At 33.1% G+C, this 17700-nt stretch overlaps 1 protein-coding gene across 1 annotated transcript in view; it reads right to left on the minus strand.

Moving 5' to 3' along the window:
* The window catches only part of GRID2 (glutamate ionotropic receptor delta type subunit 2), a 1428782-nt gene that overhangs the window by 217397 nt on the left and 1193685 nt on the right, over positions 1-17700 (minus strand). The window contains exon 12 of the mRNA XM_055313240.1: positions 6821-6959. Coding sequence (XP_055169215.1) covers positions 6821-6959 — 139 coding nt within the window. The remainder of the gene's footprint in view (positions 1-6820; positions 6960-17700) is intronic.

Consider the following 17700-nt stretch of genomic DNA (forward strand, 5'->3'; position numbering starts at 1 on the left):
GTGTATTTGCTAATTGCACATGATATGGTCCACTGATTAAGACAAGGTTTCTAGTGCCAGACTGCCTAGGTTTACCATCCTCACTTTTGATTTATCATCTCCAATGAAAATAATATATCTCTCGTGGGGCTATCATGAGGATTAAATGAGAAAAATCTAAGCAAAACATTTAGGGAAGTGTCTGTCATAGAACACGCACTCAGTCATATAAGCTGCTGCTGTTATTATTAATACTATGCACCAGGCATTCTGGGACACATTAAGGGCACAGATATGAATATGGTATAGCCTTTGCCTTTGAAGAATTTGTACCCTCAAAGAGAAGATACATGTGTAACGGCTAATTGTGACTGTGCAAATGGATGATGCCAGAAGACAACAGAATTCTGGTTCTTTTCAGGGAAAGGGAACAGCATGTAAACTCCCCAGAAGTATGAAATGTCCTCCAAGAGTAGCTTAACTGGAACATGAACAAGTGTGAGAATGGATTACAGTTGGTGCCAGTAGAGAAAGGAGGCTGGGTCAGCTTTTGAAGGGTTCAATATGCATGGCTATGGAATTGCACTTTATTTTGACTGGATATAGTAATAATAGAGGTTTTCAGATCATTTTTAAGGATGGAGGAAGGTAACCATCTGGACTCCACAGTCTGGATCATATGCTTGAGTGAGAAGAAAATGGAAAAGAGGGAAGCAACAGTTAAGTAAGAGAAACAGAGTAAGTAGAGAAATAGTAGGCAGGGAGACTTGGGATCATACTCCTGGGCATTTATGCCAGAAAAATAAAAACATATCTATAAAAAAAACAGAAATGCACATAAATGCCCTTAGCAACTTTATTTACAATAGCCAAAAACTTAGAATAAAAAAATTCCATGCAATAGGTAAATTGTTAAGCAAACTAGTACATTCATATAATACCCGGCCATTAAAAGCAATGAACTGTTGATGTGTGCAACAACTTGGATAGATCTCAAGGGCATTTTGCTGAGAGGGGGAAAAGGTGTCATTTCAAAAGGCCACATACTGTATGATTCAACTTATATATCACTCTTGAAAGGATAAATACCGTAGGGAACATATTAGTTATTCTTAGGGATTGGGGCTGGTGGGGAAGAAGGAGTGTAGAATGAGGGAGATTTTTGTAATGGTAAGATAGTTCTATAGCTGTTGCAGTGGTGGTTATACATTCTGTACATGCAATAAAATGGCATAGAACTATATGCATATATTGCATCCATGTCAATGCCCTTGTTTTGATATTATAATATAATTACTTAAAATGTAACCATGGAGGAAACTAGGTGAAGGGTACCTGGGACCTCACTCTACTATATCTTCACAACTTCCTGTGTATATATAATTACTTCAAAATACACTGTTAAAAAAAGCTTGTTTAAATATTAGTAGAACATATTGCAACACGACAAGCTATGGATTATTAACACTTTGTCCTTCAAAATTTACGGTATTTTCCTATTTTCTCAGTATAGTCCTGTATTACTTTGAAAATGCATTAGAATTTATTAAAAACAATTATGACTTATTTTTTGATGACTTAAAGCCAAAAATATTTAATAAGATAAAATCTATGAATAGCAGACACTGAGATGCAACTTTTCTGCAAAATTGCATCTGAAAAGTCATCCAACCAGAGTGATTTCTAGAATTTTCTCACATTAGTCACTCTCTCCTTCTCTACCTGTTTTAGTGATAAGGTAGTCAACCACATTCTCTCTTTAAAAATCTTCAAAAATAAACTAAGTCAATATTCCAGCATCTGCTATAAATGTAAATGTTAGCCTAGAGATAAAAACTTTCACAAGCCACATTTCTCTTAAATTCCCTTAAACCTTTGGTATTTTCAAATTAAAATAGCCCTGAAACAAGAAGATATATGATTCAAGTTTATATTAAATAGAAACCTACTAGCTTTCATACACTTCTATATCTTTTCTTTCCTACCCAAGCTCCTCTCCACAGATAAAGCTGTCTTTCTTCAATGATGTCACTCTCCATTATCTACAGGAAAAATTCCAAATTCTTCAACAAGTTTTATCATGCCTTTCAGGATCTGGTTCCACTTTCCTTTTCTATTTTATTTCCTGCCACTCTCACATCACTCATCTCAATCCAGGAAGGAAATTAACAGATTTTGATCATCTGCCCTTTGCTAGACACTCTCCTAAGAATTTCATACCTCTCTTGCTTTTGCAAATATTCCCCAGTAAGCCACTGCTTCAGGCTTCAAATTCATTGTTCAAGATCAAACTCTTGATGATACCTCTGTGATGCCTGATAATATCTTCCCTTTCTCCTCCCCTTGTTCTGCAAGTTATTGAATTAAATCACTCCTTCCCTGTGTTCACACAGCATTTCACAAATAAATCTATCACAGTTCCAATGTCTTTAAATTCTACATTGCTATGTCTCTAACTAACTTGTGGCTCAGGAATAATACCTAAGTATCCTTTTGGACTCAATACCTAGTACGATGTTTAAATATATATATTCAGTTGAATTAAATGAATGAAGTAATATATTTATTTAGTTTTTATGTTAGAAGTGCCTCCATTTCCAAGATTGTAATGATCTCTTTGAATAGTAACTTGCTGAATATAATTACATAGTTCTGTGAGAGCAAAGGAAAGAAAGAAATAATTTCATTAGAGAGCACCTGCCAGTTCTACCATTCTCTCTTATACTCAGACCTGGTGACAGACTTAGATTTCTAAGCCGAGGGCTAGCTCATACTCTGTTGTGTGGCATGAGAAAAACAACTGCTCAATATTTTTTTCTCTTCCAAATATGAGCAAATGTGGATACAAAAGTCCTGTTATTGGTATGCTAAGGGAAACAGAGTCTCCTCCAGGATAGCATAGAATATGGATCTCTTTTTGCATATGAAATATATCCCAAATTAGTTTATTGAATGACTACAGTCAGTCAATATTTGTTTAGTCCAACCTCAAACATTATGGTGAATGAATGCTTTAAACATAAACCTATGATGGGATTTTAGGATGCCTTTGAATAGACCCAAACTTACTTATAGCCCCAGGAAATTAGACTTTAAATTTTACCACCAAAGACAATCTGATTCTAAAGTTATTAATGACTACAACTGTGATTTCCTTTGTAGCTTTTTTTCCCACTTTATATGTGAGAGAAGTAGGTTTTTGAAAATCACATCACAACAAAGACTAATGGAACTAATGTTCATGGTGTTATTACCCAGTACTGGTTCTGAAATTACCTTCAAAATTTCACATGCTCCATTTTACTAGTGCCCATCTTAGCTGGGTTACCAGTGGGGGGGGGGAAGGCTCATTCCATTTGCTAGGTATCTAAAAGCAACCAGCTACATTGGTACCATTCAATAACAATGACCCAGTCCAAACGTCATTAGAGTCTCATAGAAATTGCATATTTTTTCCTTTAGAAAAATTCAACTGTATATCTCAATATTATCCATCCCAAATATGTCATTATCTATCATATTCCATCATATCAAGCAGCAAAACATAATTATCACTGAAGGGGTATAAAATTAAACTTGGGAATTATCTTTATCAAGGAAAATTTACCTTCAAAATTTTAATTAATGGCAAGTGACACCTGGAAGGTTAGATGTAAATAAATATCTAATTTTGTAAAAGAGGTGAATTTTGTAAAACAAATTCAGTTTCTCAAGAACAAATCTATTGGATTTCTCTTACCAAACTGTAAGAGTTTCCATCAACCATCCATTTAGAAGTAGCAGCTCTTCCTCTCTCTCTCACTGACTTCCCTCTAACTACCTCTGTCCTTCCAGGTCTGGAGAGGCAACTTTGAATTTTGGGAATGAACATGTGACTGGGATATGTGTGCTAATGGCACAGCAAAAATGAGCTGAAAAGGTGCTTTGACAAACATTGCTTCATTTGGTGATGAACAAATCTTATGAATATAAATGATTAAGGAGCATGACATTGGATGGTAATGTGGTTTTTGTCTTTTCTAAGAAAAATTAAACTTAGAATCTTCCAAGAAAGTTTGACATTAGTTGCAAATGGAATTTTAAATGTTTCCAAGAAACACTGCAGGCAATTATGTTTACCAATGCAGCTGAGGCATGAAATTAGAAGATATCTTTAAGTTTGGGAAGAGAATCAGGCTTCTTTTAACTCCTTTGGCTCTGATTTTTTTCCCCCTTTCAAAATTAGACTAGTGATCAGATTAGAAGGAAGGGAGATTTATTATACCCACTGTTGACTTTTAATAATGTGAGCTGGCATTAGAAAGACATAATTTTTTAAGAAATGAAGGCTCAGTTATTGTGGACTGTGGAAGTATATTTGAGGGAAACATCATGTGAAATTATGATCTTTTTTCCATTAGATTTTACCTTTAGAGAAACCTTATGGGTGTAAAAATTTGATAGAGGCTTCTGCTCCCACTGCTATTGCATAAAAGTCAAGATACAAACTAATGCTGGCAAAGTTGGTAATGACTAGCTCAGATGAACACATACCATGAGGTCTGCAACCCCAGGGAAGCAGATTTGGCAAACAATCTGTAAAAACCATCACTAGATAAGGAAAAAATTTGGTGGGTAAGACCATGGATGGGTATTGGATTGACATTGGCTAGACTTTTAGCTCTGATAGTGTTGGTTATGTGATCTCAAGAATTTAACTTGCAAACTTCTGTTTCTTCATTTACATATGAGAATAATAGTAATACCTGTGCTATCAGGGTGTTTTTGAGGAATAAATGAGGTAATATATGTAACATACTTAATAAAGTCAAAATATATTCTCAGTGATTATTAGTCATAATTTTTATTACTGTTATTGTCATTTATTGCATGAAATTAATTATTTTATTTACAAATTTTTCTTCATGTATTTCTTTAAAATGTTTCAGTCAGTTATGCACTACATCGGTTTTTACTTTAAGTACACCCAAAATGTGGCAAGTAAAACATAATTGATAATAAGTATATTAGTGAGATATAATACTCCACCTTAATTTTTTAAACTATTTTCCCTAATGTGCTTTCTTGAAAAAAAAAAGCAAAAAAGATTTATTTATTTTAGAGAGAAAGAAAGAGCAAAAGCATGAGGGGCAGAGGGAGAAGGAGAGATAATCTCAGGCAGATGCTGTGCTCAGTGCTAAGCCAACCTCGGGGCTTGATAACACAACTCTGAGATCAGGACCTGAACCAAAACCAAGAGTCAGATGCTTAACCAACTGTGCCCCTAGGCGCCCCTTCTTTATATGAGGTCTATTGATTGGATCTGCCAAGTGGTCTTATCCTGAATGGCAGGTATCAATTATAGATGTAATTAGCTCATGTTGGGATATATACCTACAAAATTTGTCCCATCTAAAATTACCTAACTTTTGATATTTTATTTCCTCAGGCCAAATAAAGATTTGAAAAATGTCATCCTTCAGATCCTCACACTTACCAATGAATAGGACAATGACACATCCTTCATAATGTTCTCTAAAAACAATTGGCTGTACAAAAGTATAAGGAATGGGAACTAGAGTGGTAAAGTTAGAACACAGGTTCAATAATCAGACAGATTTAAAGTATGGCCCTTAATCAATAGGTTATTAGCTGCATGATTTGGGCAAGTTACTTACCAATTTCAGTTATAAAAAGTATGGCCCTTAATCAATAGGTTATTAGCTGCATGATTTGGGCAAGTTACTTACCAATTTCAGTTATAAAAAGGGTTCTTAATAGTATGTATTTCAGAAGATGATTGCAAGTATTAAATGAGCAAATGCATATTTTTAGCATTGTGTTATAATAGTTTTGTGTCATTAATGGACTTCATTTACAAATTTTTCGAAAGGCAAGAAGAACTCATATTTTCCTTTAAGGATGAATTAAATCCCTAATGAATTGCTTAACAAATCTAATTATTCATAATTTTGAATTATCAGTTTTGTTGAGAATGAATTTTTTCAACTGTAAGAAAATTCAAACTATCTCATTTTGGGATGAATAAAACATTTTCAGGAAAATATTTCTTAAAACAACATACAGAACATCATGTTCTAAGAAATCAGAAGGTGCACTGTGGGACTGATTGTATGCATGAAACCACAAAAGGAGAATTGGCTGTCCTAGAACATAGGCTTGGGGCTCTTGGGGCTTGTGGGAGTGGCATTTATGAACTGAGACATTGACTTAGGTAACTTTTAGGAGTAACATAAGCGCACCATAGTTAATGACAAATTATCACCATTGCAGCTGAAAAAGCAGCTGTAATAATGACCACATTAGCTATGGCATTAGCTACAATATAATAAAGAGACAAATGAATGTGGTGTTCTCTCTTTACTGTTCTGTCACTGTCTATGCCTCCTGCCCTTGTCTCTCTCTTTCTCTTTCTCTCTCTTTCCCTACCTCTCATCTGTCAGTCATCTAATATCTACCAACTATTTAATCAGTGCATAATGGGGCAGACTCAAGACAAAACTGATATTGTCAAACTTGAAATATATATGTTTTAGTATGACTCCCTTTCCTTCCTTTTTACAATGCTGCCCAAACACAGTCATACTTCTTGGAAGCTAAAATACTGAATATGTGTTATTTTTCCAGGAAAATGTGGGAAGCAACATTAAAATTATACCCAGAATTTTATTTTATAAAAAATGTTCTACCAATACAGTGATATTTTCATATTACAAAATTAAGCCTTTATTCAAAAGGAAAGCATAAATTTATTATCAGATACCCTATACCTATTCAAATAGTGTTAGCTACTCTTGTCATTCCTCATGCTTTGTAGCTACTGGAATCTTCGTCTACTTACTGGATGGAGCTTTCGATGCGGGTAATAGTGAGGAAAGCCGCAAGATTTGCTGTGTAAGAGGAGATGACAATCAATGCAAATAGCCACCAAGCCCCCATCATCATTCGAGTAGCCAGAGTTGTGTATGGGACCTCTCCTCCTATGGAAAGAGAAAATAGAATAAAAGAACACCAACAAGTATTTACTGAGACTCTGAAGTCATACACAATTAATACCAAATTAACTTTCAAGTACTGAAAAATCTTTTGACATAACATCAGCATAAATTTCTGTATTTTGTTTATGTTTATTACTTCATATTTAATTTTATGATACTATGTAAGACCCAACCAAAAAGAAGCATGATAAATATTTAGTATAATTTCTTTCAATGATACTTCTTCTACTTTCTTATTCAATCCTGGAATTAATTACCTTCTTATTATTACCACAGATAGCTACTTTATTTCCAAATGCCTGATTATTCCATAGTTCAGTGATATTAATACTAGTATGCCTACATTTAATATAACTTTTTGGATTTATAGATCAATAAATAATATTGAAAATCATTTTTACTTGATTTCCCTGGAATCATAAGTTACATATATATGTACATACATTTATATAATATACAACATAATATATATTCTTTATATATTAATATAATATATAACATAATTTATATATTCTTTTTCATCTGTTCATCTATTGATGGACACTTGGGTTGCTCCTATATCTTGGCTTTTGTAAATAATGCTGCAATGAACATGGAGGTACATATGCCTTTTTTAAATTAATTTTTTAAAATTTCAATATAGTAAACATACAGTTATATATATTTTAACTTCAGGTTTAATTTTTTAAAATTTCAATATAGTAAACATACAGTTATATATATTTTAACTTCAGGTGTATTTATATATTTATATATTTTAACTTCAGGTGTATGATACAGTGTTTCAACAATTCTATACATTACTCAGTGCTCATCATGATAAGTGTACTGTTGATCCCCTTACATAGCCCCCATTCACCCACATACCTCCCCTCTGGTAACCATCAATTTGTTCTATATAGTTAAGAGTTTGTTTCTTGGTTTGTCTCTCTCTCTCCCCTTTTTTTTCCTTCTTATTTGTTTTGTTTCTTGAATTCTACATATGAGTGAAACCATATGGTATCTGTCTTTTTTCTGACTGACTTGTTTCACTTAGCATTATACTTTCTAGCTCCATCCATGTTGTTGCAAATGGCAAGACTTTATTCTTTTTATGGCTGGATAATATGCCATTGTGTATGTTTGTATGCCACATCTTCTTTATCCATTCATCATCATAATGGACACTTGGGGTACTTCTATCATTTGGCTATTTTAAATACTACAATATAGCTTCAATAAACATGATGCCTGTATTCCTTTGAATTAGTGTTTTGGTATTTTGAGGGTAAATCCTCAGCAGTGTGGTTACTGGGTCTGAATTAGTGTTTTCATTTTCTTTGGGTAAGTAGCCAGTAGTGTAATTATTGGATAATATGATATTTCTGTTTTTAATTTTTTGAGGGAACTCCATACTATTTTCCAGAGTAGCTATACCAATTTACATTTCCACTAACAGTGCACAAAAGATCTCTTTCTCCACATTCTTACCAACATATTAATTCATATCTTTTTGATACTAGCCATCTGACTGGTATGAGATGATATTTCAGTGTGGTTTTGATTTCAATTTCCCTGATGATCAGTGCTGTTGAGCACATTTTTGTGTCTTTGGCAACCCAATGGCTTTGGGAAAATGTCTAATCAGGTCCTCTGCCCATTTTTTAATTAGCTTGTTTGGTTTTTAGGTGTTAAGTTGTATAAAGTTATAGAAAATCTTTTTTTTTTTAAATCTTTTTTTTTTAAGATTTTATTTATCTGTTTGAGGGAGAGCGAGGGAGAGAGAGAGAAAGAGCATGAGAGTGAGGGAAGGGACAGAGGGAGAAGAAAGCTCCCCACTGAGCAGGGCTCTATCTCAGGACCCCAAGATCATGACCTGAGCTGAAGGCAGATACTTAACTAACAGAGCCATCCAGGAGCTCCAAGTTACATAAAGACTTTAACCTTGATTAGAGTTGTTATCACTCACATAAAAGAATATTTGTTGAATTTTATTTACCATGATAAAATCTGCAACTTGGATAATTTAAATATTCTTGTTGAATCCTACCCCCTCCCCAAGTTATTTGATATCTGCACTTAGGAATCTAATGTTAAAAGTAATGGGGCTGTTGACTTCCAATTCTGGTAATTGAAAACCATCTTCCCATCGACAGCAACTAGACAAATTAAATGTATAATTCATTTAAGAACTACAGAAGAAATAAAAAATGAGAAGATTAAGGTTCTGGAGAAGAAGATAATCCAGGAATATGCCCTGGTATCTAGAACTGCTTTTCCCTGGGGCATAAATTCCAATCTAACAAGAAGAAGCTAAGAGACTGAGAAGCTGTACAACACTTTTGAAAGCCTTCAAAGCTGTAACAATTGGAGGGAGGTGGGACTGAGAAAACCAGATAATCCTCATTTGCTGAAACCAATAATTACAATTTTATTAAGCCATAGGTCAAAGAAAAATCACAGGAAAAAGAAATATTTTAAAGTTTGATAATAAACATATTCCATACCAAAACTCCTTAAGTTTTAATAGCTAGTAGGATGCAGGTAAATTTGTGTTTTAGGAGAAATGAGATGATATGTTCAAAATTTTTTTTTATTTCTTATTTTTTTTATTTTTTTAATTTTTTAAATTTATTTATGATAGTCACACACACACAGAGAGAGAGAGAGAGAGGCAAAGACACAGGCAGAGGGAGAAGCAGGCTCCATGCACCGGGAGCCCGACGTGGGACTCGATCCCGGGTCTCCAGGATCGCGCCCTGGGCCAAAGGCAGGCGCCAAACCACTGCGCCACCCAGGGATCCCCGATATGTTCAATATATTGAAAGAAAATAACTGCCAATCAAAAATTCTATATACATTGAAGCTGTCCTTCAGAAACAGAGGAATAAAGATTTTTCCAGAAACAGAAGCAAAAGGAGTTTATTACCAACAGACCTGGTTTACAAGAAATGCTAAAGGGAATTTTTCTAGTGGAAGTGAAAGAACACAAATGTCCAATATAAAAGCTTAAAAGCATATTATAACTCTCACCTGCAATGGCAAATGTATAGTCATAGTTAGATTTTGCAATAACAGTGGTATGTAATTCAACTACAACTCTAATTTAAGAGGTAAAAAAATCTAACGTAGTGAAAGTAATCTACAATAACCTATAATCATAATGCAAAAAAAAACCTACAGAAATCTGTCATTATTTATACAGTATTATAATATGTAGCTGTAATAGAAATAACCAAAGTGTGAGGGAGAGGGGAAGTAAAAGTGTAAAATTTACAAATTCTATTGAAGTTGTTATCAGTTTAAAATAGTGTTATAAGCCTAAGAAGACTACTGTAAAAAAAAAAAAAGAGGACTCCTGTAACCACAAAGAAAAATCCTGTAATAATTACACAAAAGAACGTGATAAAGACGTGAAAGCATAGTGATACCAAAAGCCATCATAACACACAAAAAGACAACAGAATAAGAAATAAGGAAAAACAAATCTAGAAAACATTCAGAAAATAGCAAAAAATGGCAATAGTATGTTCTTATCTAGCAATAGTTTCTTTAAATGTAAATAGATTAAATTCTCCAATTAAAAGACAGAATAGATGAATGGATAAAACATCAAGATTCAACAATATGCTGTCTACAAAAGATTTACTTTAGCATTAAAGACACACATAAAGTGAAGGGAAAAAGAACACTTCAAGCAACACTAGTAACAACAACAACAAAAAAGCAGGGTGGCTATACTTAGACAAAATAGACTTTAAAAATGATAAAAAGAGACAAAGAAGGTCATTATATAATGGTAAAGGGATCAACACGTCAAGAAAATATAACAATTTCAAATTTGTGTGTCGAGCACTGGAACATTTGAATATATCAAGCAGAAACTAACAGAATTCAAGAGAAATAAATAGTAATACAGTAATAGTTGGGAACTTCAATATTTCACTCTCATCAATGGCTAGATCATTCAGAAAGAGAATCAATAAGGAAACAGTGGGCTTGAAAAACACTACAGACTAAATGGACCTAACAGAGATAAACTAAACATTTTATCCAAAATAGCAGCTACACATTCTTCTCAAGTGCGAGTGCACATAGAACATTTTCTACAATCAAGTATATATTAGACCACAAAACCAGTCCTAGAAAATTTAGGAAGATTGAAATTATATCAAGTATCTTCTATGACCACAATGACATGAAACTAGAAATCAATAACAGGAGGAAACCTAGGAAATCATGAACACATGGAAGTTAAATAATACTCTCCTGAACAACCAATGAATTAAAGAAGATATTAAAGGGGAAATAAAAAAGGTTTCTTGACACAAATGAAAGTGGAAATACAACACGCCAGACTTGTGGAATACAACAAAAGCAGTTCATAACCATAAACACCTGCATTAAGAAGCAAGAGGGACCCCAAATAAACAACCTAACTCTATGCCATAAGAAACTAGTAAAAGAAGAAGAAACTGAGCTCAAAGTTAGTGGAAGAAAGAAAATAATAAAAATTAGAGCATAAATAAATGAAATATAGAACAGAAAAACAATTGAAAAGATTAACCAAACTAAAAGCTGATTCTTTGAAAAGATAAACTGAATTGACAAACCCTTGATTAGATTAAGCAAGAAAAAAAAATGAAAGAACCCAAATCAATAAAATTATAAATAAAAAGGAGACATTACAACTGATACCAGAGAAATTCTCAGGATCATAAAAGGTTACTATGAATAACTATTCACCAAAAAACTAGACAGCCTAGAAGAAATGGAAAGATTCTTAGAAATGTATATGATTTTCCAAGACTGAATCAGGAAGAAATAGAAAATCTGAATACACCATTTATGAATAAGGAGATTGAATCAATAATAAAATATCTCCCAACAAAAAAGATCCCAGGACCATATTGCTTCACAGGTGAATTTTACCAAACATTTAAAGAATTAATACCAATTCTCAAACTCTTCCACAAAACAAAATAGGAGAGAAACCTCTGAAACTCATTTTAGGAGGCCAGCATTATCTTGTACCAGAACCAAGAAAGAACACTACTGGAAAGGAAAGCCACATGCCAATGTCCCTCAAGAATACAGATGCAAAAATTCTCAATGAAATAGTAGCAAAACAAATACAGCAGCACATTAAAAAGAATCATTCACCCAGAAAAGTGGAATTTTTCCCTAGAATGAAAGGATAGTTCAACATATGCAAATTGATAAATGTGATATAAGACATTAATGGAATGAAAGTAAATAATCATATGATTATCTTGATAGATGCAGAAAATGCATTTGATAAAATTCAAAATCTACTCATGATAAAAACTCTTAACACATTAGGTACAGAAGGAACATATCTCAACATAATAAATGCCACATGTGACAAGCCTACAGCTAACATTGTAGTAAATGGTGAAAGGTTGAAGGCTTTTCCTCTGAAATCTGGAACAAGACAAAGGTGCCTACTCTCAACTCGCCTAGTCAATATAATACTAGAAGTCCTAGCTAGAGCAGTCAGGCAAGAAAAAGAAATAAAAGGTATCAAAATCGGAAAAGAAGAAGTAAAACTGTCTCTATTTGCAGATGACATGATTTTATGTAGAGAAAATCCTAAAGATTTGACCAAAAACTATTAGAGCTAATAAATGACTCCAGTAAAGTTGCAGGATACAAAATTAAATATGAAGTAGCAAAAACAACCACCACTACCACCACCAACAACAACCCAATTAATAACTGGGTGAAGAACCTGAATAGACATTTCTCCAAAGATGTATGGAAGGCCATTAGATACATGAAAAGATGCTCAACATCACTAGTCATTAGGGAAATGCAAATGAAAACCACAATGAAATAATTATCTCATGCCTGTTAGATGCCCATCATCAAAAAAAAATAAGAGATAAGAAATGCTGGTGAGGATGTGGGGTAAAAGGAACCCTCTTGCACTGTTGGGGAAATTGCAAAGTAGTATAGTCACTATGGAAAACAATATAGAGGTTCCTCAAAAAGTTGCAAATAAAATTACCATATGATCCAGCAATACTCTTTCAGGGAATTTATCCAAAGGAAATGAAAACTACTAACTTGAAAAGATATCTGCACCCTTATGTTCACAGCAGTGTTACATAACAGCAGTGTTATAGTAGCCACAACATGGAAACAACCTATTAATAGATGAATGGATAAAGAAGTTGTGAGATATATATCAAATACCTACAATGAAATATTATTTATCCATAAAAATGAGGATATCCTACCATTTGTGACAACATGGATGGAATTTGAAGGCCTTATACTAAATGAAATAAGTGGGATAGAGAAAGATAAATACTATGTCATCTCACTTATAGGTGGAATGTAAAGAAAAAAAAAACCCTCATGTAAAAATACATCAGACTTGTGATGAGCAGAGGCACGGAGTAGTGGGGAGGGGGAATTGGAGGAAGTTGGTCAAATATACAAACTTCCAGTTATAAGATAAATAAGTGCTAGGAGTATAGTATACAATATAATAACTATAGCAAACATTAATGTATGATACAAAAAAACATTGAAAGTTTATCTTAAAAGATCTCAACACAAGAACTTTCCTTTTATTCTATTTTATTTTCTTTTCCTTATACCTATGAGAAGATGTATGTTAGCTAAACATATTGTGATAATCATTTCACAATATGTGGGAATCAATCCATCATGCTATATGCTTTAAACTTATACACTGATGTGTGTCAATTGTTTTTCAATAAACTTAAAAAATGATCATTGTATTTCACTATATCAATACTATAAAGGAGAGAAGTCCTATAATCATGTTGGTAGATACAGAAAAGATATAGATAAAATTCAACATCAGTCTTTAAAAAAAACCCCAAAAAACAACAAAACAACCCAGAAATAATCCAGCACACTAGAAATAAAAGAATTGTGCTCAGTTTCACAAAGAGAATTTTCAGGAAACCTGTAGCAAACATCACACTTAAGACACTAAAATAAGTATTTTTAGAAACTAAAGGCTACAAGTTGGTACCACTTCTGTTCAATTAAAGGTACACAGCATAGTGCAACAGCCAAACAACAATAAATAACTTAAGAATTGGGGAAAAAATGAAATAGAAGTTACGGTTGGATCTGGTATGAATATGTATGTAGAAAAACCAAGGTAGCATAGGGTAAATTATTAAAATTAATCAGTTATCAGTTTACTATGGTACAGACTCAATATTCAAAAATCAAACAGATATATATATATATATATATATATATATATATATATATCAGCAACAAAACCTTAAAATATGGAATCAAAAATATATCCCACTTACTATAGCATTGAAAACATCAAGTAACCTAGGAACAATAATGTAAAAGACCTCTACATGAAAATCTATAAACTTTTTTGACTGAAATAATATTAAATAAATGAATGGATATATCATGTTTATTGATCCAAAGACTCAATATTATGAAGATATAAAGTCTTTTCAAAGTAATCTATAGATTCAGTGAATTGCTAGGCAAAATCCCAGGTTCTTTTTGTGAGAGAGACAGAGAGAGAGAGAATGAAATGCTGAATGTAAAATTTATATGAAATTGCAGAAGGATAAAAATAGCCAAGACAATGTTCAAGAAGAAGAAAAAGCTGGCTGTAGTCAGCTGCATTCAGCTGGTCTGGCTGACTATAGCTGTATACAGTAATTAAGACAGCATGGTATTTATACAAGGATAGACCATATCAATGAAAATTACCCATGTATGCATAGACACTTGATTTATGCCCAGCTGGCACTGCAATATATAGAGAAAGGGAGGTTTTTTTCAATAAGCACTACTAGGTATATTTGGATATACATGTGAAAAATAGTGAAACTTGTCTCCTAATTTACAACATACAGAGAAATCAATACAAATGGCTTATATATAAATATATAAAAAATAAACAGTAAAGCTTTCAGAAAATAATGTAAGAGAATGTATCTAATAAATCCACAAGATCAGATTGCAAAAGATTTCTTGAATAGAGTACAAACGATTGATAAATTTGACTACGGCAATACTCTGTAGTTCAAAATAGACCACTAAGAGAGTAAAGATAAGTTATAGTAGAAGATATTTGCCATAAACATATCTAACAAAAATAATTTCTATAAATCAGTAAGAATAAAACAGACAGTAATTAGAAAAATGGGCAAGAGTCTTCACAAAAGAAGATAAATGGCAATAAAGGTGAAAACATGGCAATTTCCTTAGTTATTAGAGATATACAAATTATAAGGAAAATGGAATACTACTACAGAGCCACCAGAATGATTAAAGAAATAGACAATATCAATTGTTGGCAAGGATGTGGGGTTACCAGAGTACTGTTGGGATTGTAAATTGATTCAATCATTTTGATAAACAATTTGGCACCATCCCTGAAAACTAATATATGCTTTTCTTAAGACTCAGCAATTCTACTCAGGTATTTACTCCAAAGAGGAATATGTGTACCAAGAGAGAAGCACAGAAAAGGTTCATAGCAACATTATTCAGAATAGCCTCAAACTGGAAACAAACACTCTTTGAGAGTAGAATGCATAGTTATATTCATGCAATGAAATATTGTACAGAAACGAAAACAAATAGATTTAATTTGAATATAACACCATGAATGGATTTCACGAACTAAATGTTGAGTAAAAAACAAACAAAAAGAACTGCACACTGTATGATAACTGTTCGAAAAAAGCGTAAATGGGAATGCTGGGAATCCTGTAAGTAGTTACCTTTGGGGATAAACAATAATGGTTGAGACAGGGGCAATGGGGGCTGTGTCACTGGTAATGTTCTATCTTTTTTTAGGTAGTAATTACACAGGTGTTCCATTGTTAGTCATAATTGATTGAGTTGCACACTTAAATTTTGTGCACTTCTATGTATGTAAATTATATTTCACAATTAAAACTAAATAAAAGAAGGAAGTAACAAGAGAGAAACAAAGACCACTCCCCTCCCCCCTTTTTTTGTTTTGTCTCAACAATTTGAAAAAAAAAATTTCCTAGATTCAGGATACTAGAAGAGACAATCAGATGGAAGACAAAAAATTATCTACTAAATTAAAAACACAATCCCACAGGGTTAAGGGATGGCAAAAATTAGAAAGGCAATTCCTGAGACCAGGATGTGCAAAAGTATGACTCTAGGATTGGGTATTTTGATTTGTATAACTTCTGGTGAGTTTGAAATCTCCCACTATCACTCTGTATAAGCATGTGGAATTTGCATTTTCTGGAGTGACCTCTCTGCTATAGGGGAAGATCTTCTTAATAGAGATTTGCATGTTGATATGACTGGTTTGCCATATCAAAAAATATATCAACTTTGCTACTGTATATATTATCTTGCTATTAAAGTTGTTAAAGACATAAAACAATGTTTTTCCCTCAGGCAAGTTTGTAAAACTTGGTAATTTCACCCGAGTCAGGCAAAATTCTGTTGTTCCAAGTCTTATTCTGTGTGAGTATATATGTATTCTACTTTGTGTGTGCCTGAAAATATGGAAGAGTTATCATTTAAGACTCTCCAATTCAGTTGTATGGTATCAGCTTCTCATAGGTTTGAAAACTCACAGAGCGTTTATTACATAATCTTGGACTGTGGAACTCTTTTATGAAATATGATTAAAAAATAAAATTATTACTTCTCCTTATAAACATTGTTTTTTCGGGATCCCTGGGTGGCGCAGCGGTTTGGCACCTGCCTTTGGCCCAGGGCGCGATCCTGGAGACCCGGGATCGAATCCCACGTCGGGCTCCCGGTGCATGGAGCCTGCTTCTCCCTCTGCCTGTGTCTCTGCCTCTCTCTCTCTCTGTGTGACTATCATAAATAAATAAAAATTAAAAAAAAAATAAACATTGTTTTTTCAAGAATTGGAATTCTTATTGGAACCAGGATCCTAGCAGAATGGCTAAAAACTTACTGCAAGGAGGAAATTTCCAATATTATGGGTGACTGAATATGTTCAAGTAAGCTGGTTAATATGTTTAAGTAGACTGGTTGATTGGAGTGTCAATAAATTTTAAAATGTTTCACACTTACAAAATCACTGTTTAAAAAATATAAGGAGGATATTGTTGGCAATTAGCCATTTCCAGGGCAATCCCTTTTAAAGATGGGAGAGAATGTATAAATCTTCTAAATGCTTAAGGTATGTAAATCATATTTATATATTAATCTATTCTTTGGAGCTCATTTATAAATAGTCAAATTGACAGACTGGCTGTGACTAGATCTGAAAGTGTTTTAATATTTTTTCCCCCTTTGGTAGAGGGTACAGGAGTAATAAGAAGGAGATACAGGTAAGATTTGCTGTTGGCCACAGCATAGTAGTTCCACTGTTTGAATTCATCTGCAAGGTAGGGCAGTTTCTACAATGTGGCATGTCGATTATTGGTACAACAGTTAGCCTTAGGTAGAAAATAGGAATAATGTAAAATCATATTGTGTTATGGTGTGAAAGTTGTGCCATTGAAAATTATCTTTTAATATTTTCTTATCATGGCAAGAACAAAGCCTTAGCCTGGGGATACATGTCTTTTAAATTTTGCATCCATTTTTATAAAGGTAAGGCAAATCTTAAACTCCCTTTGACAGACAACATAAACTAATTAGAATTTAATAATGTTTCAGTTGCATTATACTTATATTTTCTATTTAATTCAAATGGCACTGCTTTTATATTTATATCAGTAAATACTGA

Source organism: Nyctereutes procyonoides, unplaced genomic scaffold (genome assembly GCF_905146905.1).
Source record: "Nyctereutes procyonoides isolate TBG_1078 unplaced genomic scaffold, NYPRO_anot_genome, whole genome shotgun sequence".
Lineage (NCBI taxonomy): Eukaryota > Metazoa > Chordata > Mammalia > Carnivora > Canidae > Nyctereutes > Nyctereutes procyonoides.